We start from the raw sequence: 23473 nt of genomic DNA, 5'->3' as shown, positions 1-23473 counted from the left end.
CCAGAAATCCCCAGAGCACAACCATAGGCAAAAACACACTGCGAATCCTGGATCTTTATGTGTAACCTCACTGACATCACTCATGAGCGTGTACAAATTGCACAACTAAAACAGAACCAACGGCTTCTGACCTGTGGGGCTGAGGTCTGTGCATTTTTTTGGACCATATTCCCTAACAATATTTTTAAAGTCTGTTTACAACCTCAATATATGTATATACTTGTAAACTATATCAATGAACTAGTATGTACAGTATGAAACATACAAGGAAAAAGACTGTTGGTGATGAAACATATTTCTATAAACGAATAGAAGTTCCTGCCCCACTTTGAATGTTCATTCCGGCCCCACTTTGGCACTGTTCTTTCAAGTGTGTGCAGGAAACCGAGCCGAGGGAGAAACGGAAACTTCAGGGGGCTCGTGGGGACCCGGATCTGGCTTCTTAAGGCCGCCGGCCAGGCCAATAATGGCCTCAGGCAGAGCCACGTGGGGCACAGCGGAGCCTATGGCGCGGCGGCCGCCCGCCCGTCCCGCCGGCCCCGGGTGCCCTCCGCGAGCCGCGCCGAGCTGTCAAAGCTGCAGGGGTGGCGCCGGGAGTGCCAGCGCCGCGCGGCTCCAAGTCCCCGGCCCCAGCTCGTTCTCCTGGGTCCCCAAGCCCAGGCGGCAGCCATGAACCGCGAGGAGCAGTACTACGCGGCCACGCAGCTGTACAAGGACCCCTGCGCGTTCCAGCGGGGCCCGGCGCCAGACTTCAGCGCCAGCCCCCCTGCGTGCCTGTACATGGGCCGGCAGCCCCCGCCGCCGCCGCCGCCGCCGCCGTTCCCCGGAGCCCTGGGCGCGCTGGAGCAGGGCAGCCCCCCGGACATCTCCCCATACGAGGTGCCTCCGCTCGCCGACGATCCCGCGATGGCGCACCTCCACCACCACCTCCCGGCTCAGCTCGCGCTCGCCCACCCGCCAGCCGGGCCCTTCCAGGATGGAGCCGAGCCGGGCGCCCTGGAAGAGCCCGGCCGCGTCCAGCTGCCTTTCCCGTGGATGAAGTCTACGAAGGCTCATGCGTGGAAAGGCCAGTGGGCAGGTGAGTCTGGGCCCCCAGCCGCTCTGTCCTCACCCCGCTCTCCGTTCTACTGCCCCCTCTCTCCAAGCGATTCCCAGGACCCTCTCTCGGTCTGTGACCCCAGCCCCCCACCCCGGATAACCTAGAGTCGCACTAAACCATAGGGGAGCTAACAAGGCCATATCGCACAGAAGAGTGTTTTTTTGTTGTGGTGGTGGTGGTGTGGTTGTTTTTTTTTTTTCCTGGCTCAATCTGGAGCGGCCTTTCTACTCAGCGCTCTTCCTGGGAGTTTAAACCCCTTCCTCCCCTGTCCGCTGAACTCCAGGAGCCCGCGCTTCCCACCAGCCTAGGTCTGGCGGAGTTCAAGGCTTCGGACCTTCCAATCCTCGTCCAGCGGGCCTCTCCCCGCCCCCCTCGCCCCCAGCCCAGGACTCCTGAGTGCCGTCGAGGGAACCGAGCGGGGCTCTGGGATGCTCCGGACCCCGGCTTCAGAGCCCCGGCTTCCATCTCGCTCTGAATTCCACACCCCCCACCCCCCTTACTAGCGGCTTCTGTGAAGCAAGCCAGACCATCTCAGGGACACCTAGTAGGTGGAGAGAAGCAAGGAAGGAAAACTATAGCCAGGCGTGCAGAGGTATCCAGAGGCCGGGGCTGGGCCGGGAGGGGGCTCACCGCAAGGCCGGGGACTGTCCACTCACCCCCGATGGAGAGGCATGGGGAAGCTCACTTTTGAACACAGGCTGCTTCCCAGCAAGGCAGTTTGAGGAGGGAGATGCCCTCCTGGCACAGGCGGTTCGGGAGGTCCCTCGCGCTGGCCAGTACCGGAAAGTCGGCCCGGAGCCGCCCCCAGGTCCCTTCCAGGCCCGACCCGGCGGCGAGTTCCGGCCGCGCGGCCTGCACCGCCGGCACCGCGTGACCGCTTCCGTGCGGAAGCCCCTTCCAGGCTCACCTGCTTTGCAAGCCATGGACTTTTCTCCTCCTCCCAGCTAACAGTCGGGAGTCGCGGGGCGAGGCTGCAGGTGCCCCCTCCCCGGGAATCCTCTGCCCCTAGTCTGCCCGGCCTGACTGACCTGCCTGACTGTGAGCTGGCGAAGCCAGGCGGGTCTTTGGGGGATCCGGGCTTGCCCAGGGTCCCCGGGGCTCGCCTCTCTCAACCTTTCTCCCGAAGGTTCCGTGGGGTCTCAGGCAAGTCCTGAGGCAGGACAGAGACCCAAATCAGGCTGCGATCTTCCTCCGCGCCAACCAAACCCGGGACAGACCCTTATCCTGCCCTTGCGAAGTTGCCGCCAAAGGCCTCGGAGCCTTGGGAAATGCAAGGTTCTTGGGAGGCGGGAGGCCGGCGAGCCTGGACCTGGACGGGAGGTCCAGGAGCCGCCTGGCGCACTGGGGACGCGTTTCTCCAATTCCTGGTCCTCCGCCTCAGCTTCCTCAGGAAAAATTCGAGGGAGGTTCTGAAAAAGACTTTCTGAGGTGGGGTAACTTCCCCACCTCCTGGACTCCTGTGGACGGAAGGGGTCACAGTGTAAAACCTGAAGGAAAGATAGCAGCAGGGGTGATGGGGGGAGGTCTGGAGAGGTGACATTCCTGGATTGGAGGACCAGGGTCAGAGAGACCTGTGCCAGTGGGCCCTCCAACCTGGGGGAGGGCCCTCCTCCAGCCAGAATGCTGCTGCACCAGCTCAGTCCTCCCTGGAAACTCTGAAGGAACCCAAATTCAAGGTCCGTGACCCTTGCCTGGCCGCTCCTAGAGGGGCTTCACGCCCCTGGGGAGAAAGAAGTGACCCGAAGGGTTTTTATTCACAGATCAATCGGGTATGATTATTCATAACAATATGAACTTCCAAAACCCTCAACCTAAAAAATGAACTACATCCACCTCACTGGTGGGCTTGCCCCTAAATACCACCCCACCCCCCCACGCGTCAGAGAAAGGTACAAACTGACCTCTTCCCTTTTCTGACCACCAGCAGCCTTCATCCAACACCTTCACGTTCACTCACTCAGTTGTGTCCGATTCTGCAACCCCATGGGCTGCAGCCTGCAGGCTCCTCTGTCCGTGGGATTCTCCAGGCAAGAATACTGGAGTGGGTAGCCATGTCCTCCCGCAGGGGATCCTCCCAACCCAGGGATCGACCCCTCATCACTGGCAGGCGATTCTTTACCGTGGAGCCACTGCGGGAAGCCCATCCTGCACCAGGGCCCCTGAGTTAGTGGGCCCTTCCTTCGGAGCCTCTCAAAGCACTGTGGTGAGGCTGGTGAAAACGGGCCAACCCTGCAAGATTGCAGGTTGAATTTACGGACTCTGAAGGAACTTTTTAGATGTTCTTCTTTAAAAATATATTTTTTAATTGGAGAATAATTGCTTTACAATATTGTGCAGGTCTCTGCCATACATCAAAATGGCTCCCTCATTTCTCTCGAAAACCAAGAAAGGCTTGAAGTGTTAAGATTCTGAGATGTCCCCAACAAGCAGGACTCTGCTGACTCAGACCTGAGCCTCCGCCTTGGCTTCTGGGCACCCCCTTTCAGTCTGGGGGAAAACCCCAGCGGGTTGTACAGGGTGGTTAACCCTCCTAGCAAACACACACACTAGCTTTTCAACTTTAGCATACAGGCATAGGAGAAATGTCTGCCCTACAAGGGAAATGATGATTTTGACCTGTTCCTGGTGTTCTGGGGGAACCGACTGCCCCAGAGTCCACAGCCCGGGTGCAGCTGGTGTCTCATCCAGAAAGGAAAATATTAGGGCCTGGAGGATCGCAGCCTCAGCGAGCGGCACTAATCCACTGGGCTGGGCCTGGCTGTTGCTTCTCTGGCCTGGGTTCCTCTACCACCCACCACTGCCACCTCCCCAATGGGGTACCCAGCTCCCCAGTAGGGGGGTCAGGCCTGAGCCTCCCCTCCCAGGGAGCCTCTCCTCTCATCTCTGCCAGTATTTCAGGCCCTGGATGCAGAGGCTGGGGCTGACAGTGACCGTCCCTCGGGCTCAGAATGGCTCCCCTTCTGGTCCAGGGCAGGGACCCAGCTGAGGTCAGAACGAAAGTTGCAGAGAATCTACCAGCTCTTGAGTTGCTGCTGATCACAACAACATAACTATAGAGAGATATATGATATGAGATACAACAATACATGTCATAACCTCCGGATTCTTATTAGCTCAAGGTCTTTCCAACAGAAGGTTGCATCCATTTGTTGGTGAAATTAATTTACTGTGTTGAGACCTCTTTATTATTATTATTTGTTAATGAACTAGTAAACTCCAGAATATGCCCGCAATGTGGGAGACCTGGGTTTGATCTCTGGGTTGGGAAGATCCCCTGGAGGAGGGCATGGCAACCCACTCCAGTATTCTTGCCTGGAGAATCCTCATGGACAGAGGAAACTGGTGGGCCCCAGGCCATGGGGTCACAAAGAGTCGGACACGACTAAGCACAAGCCAGTAAGCCATAGGGAAAATTAGACAGCATCATATGTGGTAAAGTTTGGTTTAGTGCCCTAGATATTTTATATGTCAGTTTATATCAGTATGTGAACTGAGTGATGATTTGAAATACATTTCTTACTACAAGTCGTCATCAGAAAAGTTTTAAGTCCTTATTTAAAGACATTTTTTGCCTTTGTAGAATCCAGTTGGTTTAGATTCTTATTATGTGCATTTTGGGCTTCCCTGGGAGCTCAGAGAGTAAAGAATCTGCCTGCAGTGCGGGAGACCTGGGTTTGATCCTTGGGTCGGGAAGGGAAGATCCCTTGGAGAAGGGAACGGCAACCCACTCCAGTATTCTTCCTGGGAAACTCCGTGAGTAGAGCAGCCTGGCGGGCTACAGTCTGTAGGACAGTAGCCTGTCTGTGGGACAGCACTCTGCCACTAACACTTCCACTTTTTCACTATGTGCATTTTAATCAGCATCAACCCAACAGCGTGATTCTAGAACCACTGGTTGTTAGAGCCACGAGGAGATAAAGGACCTCCAAGAAAAGACAGCCTTACTGGGGAAGGCCTTTGAGCCCCAGACTGTACTCATGGATAGATGGTTGGACCTCAGCGGCCAGAGCGGCGGGGAAAGGGCCAGAGCCGAAGGATCGAGCTGCAAGGGTGGGAGCAGGCGGGAGGAGCCAGGGGTCGGTGGGGGGGGCCCACACTCACGTGCGGTGTCGCCCGCAGGCGGTGCCTACGCAGCAGAGCCGGAGGAGAACAAGCGGACACGCACCGCCTACACCCGCGCGCAGCTGCTGGAGCTGGAGAAGGAGTTCCTATTCAACAAGTACATCTCCAGGCCGCGCCGCGTGGAGCTGGCCGTCATGCTGAACTTGACCGAGAGGCACATTAAGATCTGGTTCCAAAACCGCCGCATGAAGTGGAAGAAGGAGGAGGACAAGAAGCGCAGCTGCGGCCCCCCGGCTGCGGGCGGCGGGGACGCGGAGCCCGAGCAGGACTGCGCGGTGACCTCCGGCGAGGAGCTGCTAGCGCTGCCACCCCCGCCGCCCCCCGGCGGTGCCGTGCCGCCCGCGGGCCCCGCCGCCGCCCGAGAGGGCCGCCTGCCGCCAGGCCTTAGCGCATCGCCGCAGCCTTCCAGTGTCGCGCCCCTGCGACCGCAAGAATCTCGGTGAGAGACTCGCCCAGGCGGGAGGAGCGGACCCAGGACCCCGGGTGTGACCACCGGCCCAGGCTGCAGGGGGGAACCCGGGGGCTGTGAGGCGCCCGTGCCCACCGGGAAGCCGTGGGGAGACGCTGTCCCCCTCCCCGGGGAGAAGAGACGTTCTCTGTAAAGCCCGGGGCCCCTTCGTGTGAAACTGCTGGGACTGGCAACGTCTGGGCTGTTGAACCTCTTTTTAGAGAAGCCAACTCTTCAAAAAGACCATAAAAACTATACAGATAGGAACCTTGCCCCAACACAAGCAGGCGAGCCGGCTGGAGCCCCTTCATCTGCCCGGAAACAGAGCCATTTTTACTCTAAAGGTCTCTCTGCCTTTACTTTAGAAATAATTGAAAGGAAACATCCGAAGTTTCAAAGACCTAGTGAAATGGATGCTCGTGGAATAGAATAATTCCTCTTCCTCCTCTTCTCTTTTCAATCTTTCCATCAGAACCAGACACCTCACTGCACGTCCTTCGGCCTCCACTCCTTTTCTCTGAAGACGAGACCGCCTTGCAGGGCAGCAGCAGGGCTAGGGGGTAGGGGTAACCCCATTGTTCCAGCGTTCACCCCGCCCCGTTGGTGAGGTGGGAGGGACCTGGAGGTTTGGGGGAGAAAGAGGCCCCCTGATCAGTTGCTGCCAGAGATATGTGGGTGTGCACTTAGTTCCCGGTCTCCGGGCAGGGAAGACTGCGGAGGTAAGCAGGGGGGCCTGACTCACCTTGGAAACTATGGAGAGCGTGATTTCCACATCCTTATGTGGTTGGGAAGCTTGGGGTGGGGGGGTGTGGAAATGGCTATTTTTATTTAAAGTTTTTAAATTACCTCACAGTTCTTTACAAACAGGTCCTTGGTTTCCAGGTCAGTTGGTTGTTTCAGGGTCTGGGTCTTGTGTTCAAGTGATGTTTGTGGGAAACGATGAATAAATACAGATAATTGGAAAGAGATCAAGACTGATTCCCCTCGCTTTGTATCAAACCCTTTTTGTGGAGCAATGATTCCAGTTCATTAAAAAAAAAATTAAAACAGCATATTTTCTCTGGCACTACCCAGAGAAAAGTCAGTAATTAAGACATCACCTTTGGGTTATGAGGTTGAGAAAGCCTATCAGCGGGTGGATTTTCGGATTTGTTTTATTTTAAAGTTAGGAGTCACTTCTGAAGATGAATTAATTTCTTAGGCCCCAGAGATGGGGGGTTTGGAGATGGGGGCTGTCCATGAATAGGTACAGTGTCAGAGCTGCCTCCCTGCACCGCTGGCACCCAGGCCGTCAGAGAAACGCCCAGGGCTGGCAGTCGGGATGAGTCCCCGCCCCTGGAGCCCGGGGGGCCAGGAGGCTTCTGTTGGGGGCACACAGGCCACAGTTCTGTGGGCTCCCGACCTCCAGACACCCCGTCCTCCCCACAACCCTTGGACGGGCGGCTGGCCCAGCTGTGCGCCTGAAGGCACCTCCCCAGCGCTCCCACCGGTCTGTCCTGAGACATGGACTCACGCCCAAGAGTCGATGATATTTTCTTTAGCAAAAAGACGAAAGGTTTGTTTCGTTGGTGGTTTTCGCCTCTGCTTGTTTTGCTGTTTTGTTGTCCTTTGGTTGTTTGCTTTTTGTTTTTCTGAGAGAAATCGAGTCACAATGTCCAAAGAGAAGCAGGTTCTGTGCATCAGAAAGGAGCTCTTCCTCGTCAGTGAGACACCTCACAAGGCAGCCAGTGCCCTCACCCTGCAGCCTCTGTGCACCTGCCTGGGCTCGGGAGTCCAGCACCTCTGGGTTCAGACCTGGGGTCCCTCAAACACCGGCTGTGACTCTGATCAAATGACTCCACTTCCCCGTTCCTGGGCTTCCTCATCTGAAACGTGGACGCACCTCACAGAGCTGTGAAGTTTACACCAAAGAACACAAGCAACGCGCTTAATTCAGTATCTAGAAAATAGAAAATAGTTATCCCTGTAAAATAGTTGTTTTACAACCGCGGTCGTTTTCTGGGGAACTGCGGCTGCAGTTCTTTGCTTGTCCCCACAGCCTTTCTCCTTCGACAGATCCCCTCTTGGTCACGTACCCACTGACCTTTACTGCGCACGTCCTAGTTTCACGCCGGCGTGCCTCGTAAGTACACTTAGACTGCCCGCAACGTCCCTGACCAGGCAGCTGTCTTCGCCGGACACCGGGGCAGCTGATACTGGGAAGGAGATACTACGGAAAGCGGACCCTCTGGAGCTCAGCCTCCCAGTTGGTGGAGGAAAGGGGATTTGAGCTCGAAGACCAAGGAGATGTTGAGGTTTCCGGCGGAGACTCGGGATTCCAGGGTTCCGCATCCCAAGGAGAAGCCCGGGCCGCCGGGGCGGGCTTTGGAGTGGAGAGCGCAGTCTGCCTCCGGCCTGCCTGCGGCCTCCAGCTTAGCGGGGCCGGCGCCTCCGCGCACGAGAAGCCCGGCTTTAGTTCCGCCTCCCTGGGCTCCAATCACCTTCTATCCCTTTAGCTACGCGGGCCCGGAGGCAAATCCCTGAGTTCTCCGTTTCCTCTGTCTTCCCAGACGGTAAAGAATCTGCCTACAATGCAGGAGACCCGGGTTCGATCCCTGGGTCAGAAAAATCCTCTGCAGGAGGGCATGGCAACCCACTCCAGTATTCTGGTCTGGAAAATTCCATGGACAGAGGAGCCTGGCAGACAACAGTCCATGGGGTCGGGGTCGCAAAGAGTCGGACATGACTGGGCGACTAACATTCTGGAATATAATGGGCTCAACGCGAGAATGAAATGAGGTGGTGTCCTTCAAGTTTATTGCTGTTCGGCGCACAGGGATAGGGGAGGCCGAGAGGAGATCCTGTTGCCAGTGGAGGCCGGCCCCCCAGGAGACCTGGGCGATCCAGGGAGGCGGCGGAGGGCGGGCCCGACTCGTCAGGTGGCCTGGAAGCCAGCGAGGAGGGGAAGAGCTCTGGCGCAGCCACGCGGGGCCTCACCTGACCGGATGGGGCGCGCGGTCCGGCACCCCCAGCCGCCCAGGTCCCAGACCCGCGTGCGGCTGGACGTGCGCTCCCAGTCCGCGTGGCCGCCCTCGGCCGTGGGCTGGCGGACGCGAACCGCCGGCCGAGGGCGCCCGGAGCTGCCAGACGAACCCCCGCGCGGCCCAGGTCCCCCGGGTGAGGAGGCCTGAACGACGACGGGCCCTCCCTGGAGCCCGAAAAAAGAGTCAGCCGGCCGGGGCTCAAGGGACCGCCGGGCGCCGGGACCCACGGTGACCGCGGTACCTACCTCCCCGGTGGGGCCAGCGGCCTCCCTCCGCTCCTGGGCGCGGCGCGCTCGTCCTCGCGGTGGACGCTCGGAGCCCGGGCGCCCGGACAGCGGCCCGGCGCGGAGGGAGACGGGGCCGGCCCGCGCACCCACGCCCGCCGCCCCGCGCAGGGCATCAGCGCGGGGCCGCGGACCCCACCTCTCCGCCCGGAATCTGCCGTCCGCCGTAAGGTACGATCGTGGAGCCGCGGCACCGTCCAGGCTCAGCCGCAGCTGCCCTCCCGCATTCTGGAGACCCCGCGCGAGCCCCGCGCCACACCGCCGCCACCAGCAGCCATGGAGGGCGCGAGCCGCGGTGAACCCCGGGCCTCCTGGTGCGGAGCATCGGGATCTCAGGGTACGGGCCACAGTGCTCAAAATCCCCTTTTCTCTTGCGGTATTGTTCCTTCCTGTAGATTTGCTAACGGTTTCACCAAGAAGTTCTCACATTGAAAGCCAAGTTCATACCAGGCGGTAACCACATCTGAAACCGAGGTGATTTCGGGGTGTGGCATCTGTAATTCGCTTGCCCTTTCAGATCCGGGCCTGGCGCCTAAACGGGCTCTTGACTGGGCGCCTCCTCTGGGCCGGCACCTCCGTAAGCCTGCAGTGCTTGCCCTGAAAGCACCCAGCTTTGGAAAGCGGGGTCACCGCTGCTCCTGATGTCCCTCCCAGTCACGCAGGTTGGACTGATTATCGCGGTAGTCAGGAGTCACTCGGGTTCCTCTAATTTCTCCCTTTGCACAACAAAGGCTGTGTTGATTTCCCAGGTTAATCTTGACCCTCAGGCCAGCGCTGTCACTCTCTCCGTCTGCTCTCCTTCCGCTAATTCTGTTCAGTGCATTTGCTGAAGTGAAATCTATTGCAGTGCCCTTTGCCTTTGTTCTTTCATTCCCATTCTTTTCCTTGTTTTCTTTCTCTCCAGATCTGTTTCCATGTCGGCGTGCGTATGCCTTAGGGTGAGCGTCCATCTTCATTTCTCGGTTTGTCTGTTGGCCTGTGTGCATGTGTGTGCATGTGTTTAGGATGTGTCTTACCGGGGTTTGCAGTGGTGGCACTGATCAGTGTGTGTGTAGGGACCAGGGACACCTTCCTATACACTTTTTTCCGCCACCCAGGACAGCCTGATGACATTGCTTCTGATGCAAACTGGCCCTTCAGGTAATTGTGTCAATTCTGTGTGTTGACACAGTGTTTTCTGGCAGGAAAATCAGTCTTCAGAAGAACACATGTTGGGGACTTGAGTAGAAGCTGGCTGATGGCTCAAGTATTGCACAATTGCCTAAGGAATTGAAATTGTTTTTCTTTCTAAGAAAAAAGTTCACAACTGAGTCTTTCATACTTCATAGACGGAGAAACCATCCTGAAAATCCAGTACTTTGAAGAGTCAGAAGAGGGAAATACTGAGTTGACACTAATCAAATTTTACTCAAAGCCCTTCTGACAAGCTAGATGTGGGAGCAAGGAACCTTACGGGATACTGAGGCAGTGCAGCGGGAAGCAGAAGGGCTTCCTGGGAGTGATGGAGCCTCTCAGCCGGCAGCCAGCTTTCAGGAAATTACCACCGGAGGATAGCTTGAGCCACAGACGTGATCTGCGGTTGACTCCTAGTAGGAAAAAGAGGTGAGGCTCTGCGAATAGTGGCTACCAGTAGCTGTTTTAAGAGTGAAGTGACTGATACGGGTCTTTTGGATTACCTAGTGATGACCTGTCAATGCCAAGTTCCCTTATTAAACTGTGCTATGTTTGCATATCATGAAAGAGAATAGGTGTAATCAAATTTTATTTCTTTTTAAGTTAAAATTATTTTTCCTTATACGTGAAATGCCATCACTTTTGTGGTCTTTAATTTTTTGGCCGCATCATGTGGTATGCAGAATCTTAATTCCCTGACCAGGGATGGAACCCAGGCCTCCTGCATTGTGAGCATGGAGTCAACCACTGGCTTGCTGGGGAAGAACCTATAATTCACTTTTCAGTAGAGTTGCTTAGAGTCTTTCCCTAAATGCAGAACATGATGTGATGTGAAGTAGCTCAGTCGTGTCCGACTCTTTGCGACCCCATGGACTGTAGCCTACCCGGCTCCTCCGTCTGTGGGATTTTCCAGGCAAGAATACTGGAGTGGGTTGCCATTTGGACACCTTAAATATATGCCATATTATCAGAATTCAGTCAAGATTCTTACCAACATCATAGAACACACTGAACTCTCACATCTAGTCATAATTACACACATAAAGTTGTAACAGTATTTTTGCTGTGATTAATTTATAGCAATTGAAATCCGTTATTTTTCTGAATTCTCAATTAGTCTTACACCCAAGGGAATGAGAATTTGAAAAATCATTTATCCTATTTACACATGCTCTAAAAAATTCAGAAGTTTCACATGTCTAGATATGTCTGGAAATATTGCCAATTTGAAGTTGACATATTACATGGAACTATTTCCACCTTGGTAGTTCTAGAAATGCAATAAAAGGTATAAAATAAGCTCCAAGGTTTAAAAACAAATAGAAAATACAATTGAATTTATTACAATAAACAAATATATTATTTTAATTTAATGTTGAAAGTCTAATTTGCTAGACCAGAAGTACAGTAGATTATTTCTCCTCTGGATGAGGAAACACAAGAACACATAGATGTTATAAAGTGCAAGCCAGCTTTCATGCTGCCCGATGTCCTGAGATCCAGTGGAGGAGAGAGGGAAGGATATCTGAAGAAATACAGAGATTAACAGTGCTGTTTCTCAGGGTTTAACTTCTCCTTTTGCATCTACTATTTATGGCAATTCTGAATGAGGGCAAATAACTTAATCCCTTTGAGCTTGTCTACTTGTCTGTGAATTACTGATAATGACACCTCCTGTGATTGATCTGCAGTCTGCATGCATGCTCAGTCATGTCCAACTCTTTTTGACCCCGTGGACTATGGCCCGCTAAGCTCCTCTGCCCATGGTATTTTCCCAGCAAGAGTACTGGAGTGGGTTGCCATTCCCTCCTCTGGGGGATCTTTGCCACCCAGGGATTGAACCCATGTCTCTTGCATTGGCAGGCGGGTTCTTTACCCCTGAGCCACTTGAGAAGCCCATTCTCAGGTGATTGCTGAGGGTTAAATGAAATCATGTGTGTAGAGTGCATACATGGGTGATCATGTGTGTACAGTACATTCATGGGTGGTTGGTGTGTTTCCTCCAGAAACTGAGATTATTCACATCTCACTTGAGCAAGGACAGCACTTTGCTCAGTGGACCTCAGAGGTGATAAGTGACACAAAGCAGATGTGTGCCCTTTTGTCTGGGACCTCAGAGCCTCCTCTGATGGGGAGCTAGGTCTCATTCCGAATCTTCACAAGAGAGTGTGTGGACTGAAAAACCACGTTGGTGATGACCAGGCAGAAGCACAAATCAACCACCGACTCTGTCATACAGGCAGAAGCCAGTCACGCTGAAGTTACACTTCGGACAGTGCTGATGCCCCAGTTATCTAGCAGTATGTGTAAGGCACATATGTTTTAACTAATTTAGGGATCGTCTGATGACCAAAGAAAGTGTCTTGACAGAGGGGAATTTGTTTAGGGGCCCCCAGGCTCCCCAAGATAGGCGATTGTCCCAGACCTCCTTAATAAGTCATTTCCTTTGATGTTATTGTGTGGTTAGCTTTGGCTGTGACTACTGGAAACCCAAAATATCTGAGGTTGAAGAGTGAAATTAATTTCTATCCTACATGGAAGTGTGGAGACAGATGATTCAGGACTGGAATATTGCTCCAGAGTTGCCTGGGGCCCAGGCTTCCCAGGTGGCTCAGTAGGTAAAGAATCCACTGCCAATGCAGGAGGTGCAGGTTCGATCCCTGGGATGGGAAGATACCCTAGAGGAAGGCATGGGAATCTGCCCAAGTATTTTTGTCTGGAAAAAGTCCCATGGTCAGAGAAGCCCGGTGGGCTACAGTCCATGGGGTCACAAAGAGTCAGACTCGACAAGTGACTGAGCATAGCACAGGTTATTCTGACTTCCCTTTCTGATACTGCTAAATTTGCCCCCATTTCATGGTTCCATAGGGCACTCCAGCTACAACACCCACTGTCTAAGCATCAGGAGGAAAGAAACAAGGACAAAGGGTAGGCCCCTGTGATGGGTGGAATATTGATCCCTGAGAGATGTCCACTTCGTAATCCCTTGAACCTGTGGATGTGTTCCGTTATAGCACAAAAGGCTCTTTACAGTTGGAGTTAAGCTGGGGACCTTAACTTAATCCTGGGTTACCTGGTGGGCCCAGTCTAATCATACAAAGCCTTAAGAGCAGAGAGCTTTCTCCAGCTGGATTCCAAGAGATGCGGCAGCAGAAGCGTCAGATTCCATGTGTGGCAGGTGCCTCTGGCCAGCCCTGGGGTGCAGGACCCACGAGCCAGGGCTGGCCAGAGGCCTCCAGGGGCTAAGGGCTGCCCCCAGGTGAAGGTCAGCAAGAGAGTGGTGACCTCGGTACTGCAACCACAGGACCTGGATTCTGTGAGCAACCGGAGTTCTTCCCAGAGCCTCCCTAGCAGAGCCCAGCTGGCCAGAAACTTGACCTTGACCTTTGTGAAACCCAGAGCAGAGAAACCTGCTGGTTGCAGAAACTGAGAGGTAACACACTTGTGTTGTTCTGTGCTGCTGTGCAGCGATGTGTCTGCAACAATAAAAAAGGAATACTGTCCCCTTTTCTTGAATGACACTGCAAGGAAGTGACAGCACACCTGCTTGCGCGTCATGAACAGGACTTCAGTTACATGAAACCACGTGGCTGCGCGGCAGGCTGGAAAGTATAGTCTCCATTCTGCGTGGTCGTTTGTCTAATTAAAAACGGGAAGGGGCAGCATTAAAGGAAGAAGGGTATCACGGATACTGGGGACAGCTTGACGTCTCCACCACTGTTACCAAGAGTCTGCATTGAAAACTTGACATCATAGCTTGGTGCCTTCTGCGAAGCCCCCAAAGAAAACAGTACTCATTAATGTATACAGCCCTCGTGCTGGGATTTAGTGTAAGAAGGAAGTTTGCTTGGACAAACTTGCTTACTTTCATCAGGCCGTGAACACTGTACAAGGTATTGTTTGCCTTGTCTGTTCGAAAGCCAAAAGCTAAACGTGTCTCCCAACCTTGGCTTCTATTTCTGCTTTCACCGTTTGTCGCTCTTCTGAACTGTGTGTCAAATGACTGGGTATCTTTAAGACTGCTTTTTCACTGGTAAATTGGAGGAAATACCCATCTCACAGGATTGTGGTAAGAGTTAAATAACGTATGTAAAAATTACTTTCTGGCATGGAAATGGGCCTTCAGTGTATTTCATGGTGGTGGTGGTTTAGTCACTAAGTCGTGTCTGACTCTTACGACCCCAAGGACTGTAGTCCGCCAGGCTCCTCTGTCCATGGGATTCTCCAGGTGAGAATACTGGAGTGGGTTGCCATTTCCTTCTCCAGGGGATCTTCCCGACCCAGGGATGGAACTCCGGTCTCTTACATTGCAGGCAGTTTCTTTGCTGACTGAGCTACCAGAAAAGTCCCATATAGTTTATTCTTTTATAATAAAAATATATGGAGGAAAATTCCCCATATTATGATAAATGTCCTCTATGTATTTAAATCCTCTTGTGTATGCGTGTGCTAAATCACTTCAGTTGTGTCTGACTCTTTGCAACCCTGTGGACTGTAGCTTACTGGGCTCCTCTGGCCATGGGATTCCCCAGGCAAGAATACTGGAGTGAACTGCTCTGCCTTCTTCCAGGGCATCTTCCTGACCCAGGGATTGAACCTGTGTCTCTTGTGTCTCCTGCATTGACAGGCAGGTTCTTTACCACTGAGCCACCAGGGAAGCCCCTCAAATCCTCTTAGGCACATCTAGATCATAGAATATCGGGTCTGTTCATTCTCCCCTCCAGGACTGTCTCAGGTCTCTTTCCTCCCCAGCTTCCTCACCGCCTTGGTTCCGCCCCACCCTCCTCCATCCTCTCCAGTCCCGCTGCGGGAGTCTCACTGGCTCAGGCTGCCCCTTTCCCCATCCACCCTGCACTTGGCTTAGGCCAGAGGGCTCCTCTGACACGCGCATGTGTCTCCATGATGCAAAGCTGCTCATGGGCCTCCAGTCTGAAGGTCAAGTCCAGGTCCCTCAGGCTGGACTCTCAGGCCCCTTGGTTCTCTGAGCCCATCAGTACTCGTGTGGGTCCCAAACCCCCAGGGCTGCCTCTAAGCAACGTTCTTTTCCCTCCGACTGGAAAGGCTACCGACTCACCCTTCCTGTGCTCACCTGCCTTCCCTTTTCCCCCCACCCTTCCTAACACCGAGGTTTATCAAGTAATAGCTCTGCCAGGCTCTGGAGCAAGCCCTGGGTTCTCTGTCAAGTCCACTAGCTCATCAACCACTGGGCGTTCTCCATGGACTTCTCCACACTTCCAGAGAGTCTCTCTATGGCAGCTCATTTCTGTGACACCTGTGAAGCAGGGTTCTTGTCTCTGTATCTTGGTGTAGTCCCGGCTCACTCCAGCTGGGCCGGGCCAATGACTTGAACCAGAAAACTGCAGTAAAACAGATGCTGTGCAAGTTTCAGGCCTAGAGGAAGGCCTGGCATATGTGCTTTTGGAAGCCACCTTGCTGATGAGGCTGTATAAAGAGGCTGCCTGGAGAGGAGCTACCCTGGGACAGATGGAGACAGAAGCCCTGGCCTTGGGGTGTCTCAGCAGAGCCTCTGGAAAACCCCAGCCCAGTCACCATCTGACTGCAGTCGTGTGAGGTCGGCAGAGCTGCCCAGCCCAGTCAACGGGGAAAATTGTGAGCAGCGTGGACCCCTACGTCTGCAGTACAGTAATGGATGCCTGGGACACCCCTTCCCCAGTGGCTCAGTGGTAAAAAATTCCGCCTGCAATGCAGGAGCTGCAGGAGACATGGGTTTGATCCCTGGGTTGGAAGATCTCCTGGAGGAGGGCATGGCAATCCACTCCAGTATTCCTGCCTGGAGAATCCCAAGGACAGAGGAGCCTGGCGGACTACAGTCCACGGGGTCACAAAGGGTCAGACACGACTGAGTGACTGCGCACTCACGGCACAATAGACGCCTCGGACACCGCTTCCCCAGGCCCTGCTCTCACTCTTTACCCCCATGGTGCCTTTGCATTCACACCTTTATCATCTTCCTCATTACCTGGCATAGTCCTTCTCCTCAAATAGGGAGTGAGTTTCTTAAGGGCAACCCTATTTCTTTATCTGAAAAGATTCAGTATGAAAATAGAAACCACTTGAAGTGTTTCAAACTAACGGTAACTCAGCACTCACAATACCATTGAAAGACAAGCCCTCACTGGACTTTTGGCTTCAGGGTCTTCTTACCATGGTTGTCAGGACAGGTCTGGAGGCTGCTGACCTGTTCACGGCAGCCCCACATCCAAGAAGATGATGGCCAAACGGTGGAGTGTGGAATGTGCCCACGGAAACACTCACAGGATGGGTCAGCCGTGACTATCACAGGAAGAATGGCTCCTGCCCTCCCTCTCTGTCTTCCAGTTACTACGTGAGTGCATCTCGCTGGTGGAAACTTAACTGTGCCCACTGGCCTTGCTCCTCAGATTTCTGGGAGATGTAGGTTTCAGCCTCCCAGCTAATGCTCAGCACGGGAGACTGTGGTTAGAGAGACTCATGAGAGCCAATGGGCCACACGTGTGCACTTCCAGCTCCCAGCACAGCATCCTGGCAGGTGCAGAGTCTTCAGGACAGACTTGCTGAACGAATGGATGAAAATACAAATTAACTAGAGTATCCATCACTCAGTCCCAGGACCTCAATGATGGTCCAGTGGTTAAGACTGTGCTTCCAATACCAGGGGTGTGGGTTCCACCCCTGGCTGGGGAACTAAGATTCCACATGGTACAGAGTACAGCACACACACACACACACACAAAATCAGTCAGTCTGCCCTACAATTGTTCCATGGCTGAGTCAGGTCCGACTCTGCGAACCTGTGGACCGCAGCATATCAGGCTCCCCTGTCCCTCACTGTCTCCCGGAGTTTGCTCAGACTCATGTCCTAGAATTACAGGCCTGTTATGAACTCTTTCCCGTGTTAAGATGCTGGGAAGGAAAAGGTAAAATAGTTGAGTCATAGCAAGGGTGGAATACGTGAGTGAATTTTGTAAGGTTTTCACTGCGCTTTGTTGTGGGATCTGTATCTTCTCCCTTGTCATATAAATGGTGGTTGTTTAGTTGCTAAGTCATGTCTGACTCATGCGACCCCATGGACTGTAGCCCACCAGGCCCCTCTGTCTGTGGGATTCTCCAGGCAGGAATACTGGAGTGGGTTGTCATTTCTTGCTCCAGGGGATCTTCCCGACCCAGGGATTAAACCTGGGTCTCCTGCGCTGCAAGCAGATTCTTTGCCAACTGAGCTGTGTAGGCAGATATGAAATCCATTTCAAATGTTGAACTTTTCAACCTGTTTTGCAAATTGTAACCCATTTCTCCTGGAAATAAGGAGGTTGCTTTTCCAAAGCCAGCCTTGTAGCTGATTCTGGAAACACAAGTATGTTTAAAGAAAATAAATCAGCCACAAACATCAGATTCTTGAAAACAGTTACAACTAAGTCCCATATTGACAGGTAAATTCTATGGCTTCACCTTGAACATTATTTAACCTTGGGGGTTAAATAAAATCACTTCACACATACTGTTTATTTATCAGGCTCTGTCACTTAGGGTGCCACGTTGTTGTCATTTCCTCAGGGATGAGGAACGGGCCAGAAACTCAAGACTCCAGGTGTCTTAGTTCAGCCAGTAATTAGCAAAAGCAGGTGAAGAGCTCATTTTAGCTGTGTTATTTTCACTATTTAAAAATGCAAGTATTTATTGAGTAACCAAACACATATTAGAAGAGTCCTCATCAATTCCTTTAACCTCTAACCTTGTCCTCTGTATATCAAATATCTGAGGGTTTGTGAAACCATATGGCCCATGTACAATTATAAGCACGTCCCCCATACAAGAGGTTTAGCCATTTGTGAAAACAAGACTAAGGGTTTTTTTTGGAGAAATTAACTGATCTGTGGAATTTTTGTTATTTGCTTATATTACTGTTGTTGAGAACTTTGAGTTGCTTTATATTAATATGGGCTTCCCTGATAGCTCAGCTGGTAAAGAATCCACCTGCAATGGGGAAACCTGGGTTCGATCCCTGGGTTGGGAAGATCCCTTGGAGAAGGGAAAGGCTACCCACTCCAGTATTCTGGCCTGGAGAATTCCGTGGACTGAGGAGCCTGTCCATGTGTAGCCCACAGTCAGACATGAGTGAAGCGACTTAGCATGCATGCATGCCACAACTAAGAGTTCTCATGCCACAATTAAGACCTGGCACAGCCACATAAATACATAAATAGACATTTTCTAAAAATATAACCAAATATTGATAAGTAGCTAACTCTGGGTTATGGAACTGGGTATTCTTTTACATTTTACATTAGGGTCTTCTGCTTTGTCTGTATTTTTGACCATAGGGTACTCATTTTAACATTAATAATACTTATTTTTAATGTTATTCATGATTGAGAGTAGAGATAACAGATGATTTTTCAACCTTTTTCTTATTTGAACCTTACTTTTTGTGTCCAGAAGAAGTGGACATGATTTAAAAGAACCCTTTCTAAACTGTCTGCTTCTCCTACAAGAAGTGTAACAAGTGTATCACATTGCAGCAGGGACTGCTCTCAGAGGCCCTAAACCCTTCTCCACCTCATCAGTCATCCTCAGAGGTGGAAGCCTCCACAACCAGAGGCACAGCACTTGGGAAGCCATTGGACTAAGGAAGCTGGCAGCCTGGACAGGTCAAGATCAAGATGCCTGGGGGAGGGAAGGTCGCCTCCAGGGGTGGGAGGGTGTGGGGGCAGGAAGACACGGCCCCATCCTTCTGTGCCTGTCAGACCCCTGCCAGAGAATCCCGGACTGTGGACTGAGTCGCCTTTATCATGGGCTTCCTATGGTGTGATTCCTTACTGTGGTTTTCCGTTTCATGGTTGGTTTTTATTCCATAAGCTTGGATGAAATACTTACTATTTATCAGACCCTGTGCCAATTGTGTTAGTCACTCAGTCATGTCCGACTCTTTGCAACCCCATGGACTGTAGCCTGCCAGGCTTCTCTGTCCATGGAATTCTCCAGGTGAGAATACTGGAGTGGGTTGCCATTTCTTTCCCCAGGGGATCTTCCTGACTCAGGGATGGAAGCCAAGTCTCCTCATTGCAGGCAGATTCTTTACCATCTGAGCTATAGGGAAGTCCCTACTGGGGGTAGAAAAAGAGAAAATATAGGATCCCTACTTTCAATAAGTCCATCATCAAATGCAAGAATCAGACAAGGGAAAGGGTGTATTATAACAGTGCGATGGTGCCTGAACACAGATTTATGCAAAGTGTTTGAGGAAGACAGAGGAAGGGGACACCAGGCCTGGGGGATCTGGGGAATCTTAACAGAGTTTTAAGGAAGTGAGCTGGAGAGGGGAGGAAGTTCCCTGCAGAGAGAGGAGAATGGACCAAGTCCTGGAGGCCAGAAAGAAAAGACATGGGAATTGTAGAGCCGCTTTGAAGGTATTGCTGCTGTCAAATTACTACAAATTTAGTGGCTTTTGTTTTTGCTGTTCAGTTGCTAAATCGTGTCAGACTCTTTGCGACCCTATGGACTGCAGCACGCCGGGAGGCTTACCGGTCCATCACAGTCTCCAGGAGTTCGCTCAGATTCATGTCCACTGAGTCGGTGATGCTATCTAACCATCTCATCCTTCAGGCAACACAAACTTATCCTCTAACAGTTCTTGAGGTCGATGTCTAAACTGTTGTCTAAACACAGGTCTGGAGGCCGTGGTCCTCTGGGAAGCCCTTCCAGCTCTGGAGGCCGCCTGCACTCCTGGGTTCCCGCCCTTTCCCCCACCCTACTAGCCCCTGCTTCCACAGTCAGCACACCTGTCACCAAATCTCCTCCCCACATAAACACCCTCGTGATGCTCCAGATGGTTGTCCGAATCTCAAGACCCTTAACCACAATCCCTTCACCTTGTAACGCAACACCGCGCGGGCTCCAGGTTAGGACCCCCAGCCTTGCTTGGGGCCGTTAGTCAGCCTGCCATTGTTCCCCTTGGCGTGGATATCACACCTCTCATATCAACTCTGACAAGAGTCCATCATCCAAGAAAGCCAAGTGACCTGCAATTCTGGAACACACTAAGCCAAACAAACTTCCAGGGAATTGTACAGAGTCTCCATGTTTCTTTCCCAAGCGTTTCCTTCTTCCATTTGACTTTCCTCTAGTGGTTCTACCAGTGCTATGACACACAACACACAGTCCCGTGCTCGGCCGGTGCTTAGCAAATAGGGAAGGACTCGTTACAGGAACGGAGGCATGAAGGAGTTCAGTGCAGCTAGCATCTCCCTTCTTCCTATCCAGTCCTTTTGCTTCTTACTGGGTTTTCATTGTTGAGGTTATAATTTCCCAATGCATATGATTCTTTCTTTTCCCTCCCCTGATACCAACATGGCCCATAGATTTCTTTACACTTTTCACTTTATTTACCACTTCTATGCTCTGACCTGCTTTAATATAGTTTCTGGTGAGATTTCAGGAGGCCTGTTTGGATTCCCCACTTTTGGCTAAGAGATACAGTTATGTTTTCAAAGAATAACTCTTCATGCGTGTTGTATACTTCCATTTATCATTTATCTCAGGATGGGGAATATAGTTTTCTATTTATGAATAGAATCATACAATGATTAATGATGATATAATCAGCAAATCAGAGTGTAGACTGCTGCATGGGACAAATAAACCTGTTTTCTTCAACAACTAAACTGTTAAGATTTTTTTTTAAGAGAGAGATTGAAGGGTCAGTCTCTAATTCATAAAACCAGTGATGGCTCTGCATTTCTATTTTCTCCACTTTAGAACAGGAGTATCTATAGCAGTTATCCTATACTTGTCCCACCATTGTATTAACGCATGCATGCTTAGTCACTTCAGACATGTCTGACTCTTTGAGACCCTATGAGTGTAGCCTGCCAGGCTCCTCTGTCCTGGGATTCTCCAGGCAAGAATACTGGAGTGGGTCATCATGCCCTCCTCCAGGGGATCTTCTCAACCCAGGGATCCAACCCACATCCCCTGCATTGGCAGGAAAGTTCTTTACCAATAGTGGCACCTGGGAAGCCCGATTATATTAATATGTCAGGTTTATTTGAGGGAGAAGTTACAGAAAACTTGTCTCTAATTCATCAGTTTTCAGATTAAGTGGACCCAAACCCAAAGAAAGAGCTGAAGTCAAGGAGTCCAGCATCCACCAGGACCTGGTTTGTATCAGGGGCCCGTCACCCGAGCCTGAACCCAGTGCCTTAATAGGAAAGACAAAACTTCAGGAGGAGAGAATTTGCACATGAAGAATGTAAATAGTTTGTGGGCACGGAACTAACTTGAAAATATGGCCGCAAATGCTTTGACATTCCTCCCATAGAGAGGTACATTTATTCTCTTCCTCTTCAATTTGAGAAATGTGTCAGTGCTTCAACCAATGGATTGAAAATGACACTATGTGACTTCTGCAAGTGAGTGAGTGCAGGTTGCTCAGTCGTGTCCGACTCTTTGTGACCCCATGGACTATACAGTCCATGGAATTCTGCAGGCCAGAATACTGAAGTGGGCAGCCTATCCCTTCTCCAAGGGATCTTCCCGACCCAGGAATCAAACTAGGGTCTCCTGCATTGCAGGCGGATTCCTTACCAGCTGAGACACCAGGGAAGCCCTAAAGTGACTTCTGAAGTAGATCGTAATATGCCACAGAGCCACCTTCCTGCTCACTGGATCACTAACTTCCAGAGCTCTGCACCACAATGGAAAAAGTGGTTTTCACACTTTTTAAATTTGCTGGGAGGAGGTCCAAGCCACAGGAAGAGGTTAACCATCCACAGTGATCCCAACTTTTGGCTCCTTTCAGCCTCTCCACCAAATACCTGAATAAAAGAACTCAGGCCCGAGCAGTCCAGTGGGTTAGGATTCATTACTTTCACTGCGGTGACCCAGGTTCAATCCCTGGTTAGGGATCTAAGATCCTGCAAGCTGAGTGGTGCAACCAAAGAAATAAAGATGTAAAATAAAATTAAAAATAATTTAAAACAAAGCAACCTCCAGATGATTTCTGCCCCAGCCACTCAAGTCTTCCTGAGGGTCCTGACATTGTGGAGTGGACACAAGCCATTCTTGCTGTATCCCATGTGGGTTCCTGATCCACAGAATCCATGGACATTACAAAGTGCCTGCTGTATGACACTAAATTTCAAGTTGCTTGTGATACAGCAGAAGAGACACCACCATATTAGTTTCCTGTGGCTGCTGTAAGAAATTATCATATATGTGCTGGCTTAAAACAACAAATTTATTCTCTCACAGTTCTTCAGGCCAGAGTCCAAAACCAGACTGAGAGCAGGATGGGGGCAGAGCTGCACTCTGGAGACTGTGGGTGACGGTCTCATCATCGCTTCTTCCTGCTACTGCTGGCAGGTCTTGGCTTGCAGCTGCATCAATCCCGTCTCCCAGGCCAGCCTCAGATCTCTCCTTGCTGCTTCATATCACCTTCATGTGTGCATGTGAGAGAGAAATCTACTGTTGCCTCTCTGAAAAGGACACTGACAGTGGCATTTAGGGCCTATGTGAATAGTCCAGTGTAATCTCTCCATTTCAAGGTCCTGAATTTAATCATATCTGCATCTGGGGTGGGATTTCTGGGTTTTGGTGTTTGGTTTGGTTTTGATTTCAGTGTCTATTTTCTTGGCTTGTTTGGGTTTTGCCACACAAGGTAACAGGTCACAGTTTCCAGAGCTTGGCCTGTTGATGTCTTTTAGAGGGCCATTTTTCAGCCTAGATATATAAGTACACAGAAGAGCATACTGTATAATTCTTTTGTGCTCTGCCTTTTTTGATGTATGAGACAAAAAAAAAAAATTCCTCTGAAAACTTAAATAAAAAACATTAAATAATACTGAAAACAGTGGGTTTAATGGTTATACAATATTCTAGTGAATGGGTATACCATAATTTAGTTGCTCAAAATATTAATATTAGACACTTGTTTCCAACTCCCTATCTCTGGTTATTTCCTTAGATTAGTTCTAGATATGAAATTACTAAACTTGAGTGTATTTTAAGACTTCTAAAATATATTGCCAAATTGCCAAAGATATATCAATTTATAGTTTTATCATTAGTATAGGAAGTGCCTGCATATCTTTCTCTCACCAGCTCTGAGTATTAGACTTTTTTCAGTATTAAGTTATTTGATGATATTTCATTAGCAGTCTAGAATTTTTCTTATTATTTTGCATTGAATTCTGTATATATCAAGGAAAACAATCCACTGACATTTTTGTAGCAAATACTTTTGTCATTTTTAATTTGCTTTTAAATTTTGAAAATGATATTTCTGATAATTATGTACCATTTATGATTCTTCCTTTGCCTTCATACTTAG

General features: G+C 51.0%; 1 protein-coding gene across 1 annotated transcript; it reads left to right on the top strand.

Annotated features, from left to right (window-relative positions):
* The first annotated feature begins 669 nt into the window (after positions 1-669).
* PDX1 (pancreatic and duodenal homeobox 1) lies at positions 670-5664 on the top strand. The gene is made up of 2 exons (XM_052650339.1): positions 670-1078; positions 5219-5664. Exons 1-2 carry the CDS (start codon positions 670-672, stop codon positions 5662-5664), a joined length of 855 nt encoding a protein of 284 aa, XP_052506299.1.
* The last annotated feature ends 17809 nt before the right edge of the window (positions 5665-23473 follow it).

This window comes from Budorcas taxicolor, chromosome 12 (genome assembly GCF_023091745.1).
Source record: "Budorcas taxicolor isolate Tak-1 chromosome 12, Takin1.1, whole genome shotgun sequence".
Classification (NCBI taxonomy): domain Eukaryota; kingdom Metazoa; phylum Chordata; class Mammalia; order Artiodactyla; family Bovidae; genus Budorcas; species Budorcas taxicolor.
This window is presented reverse-complemented; position numbering and strand designations above follow the sequence as displayed.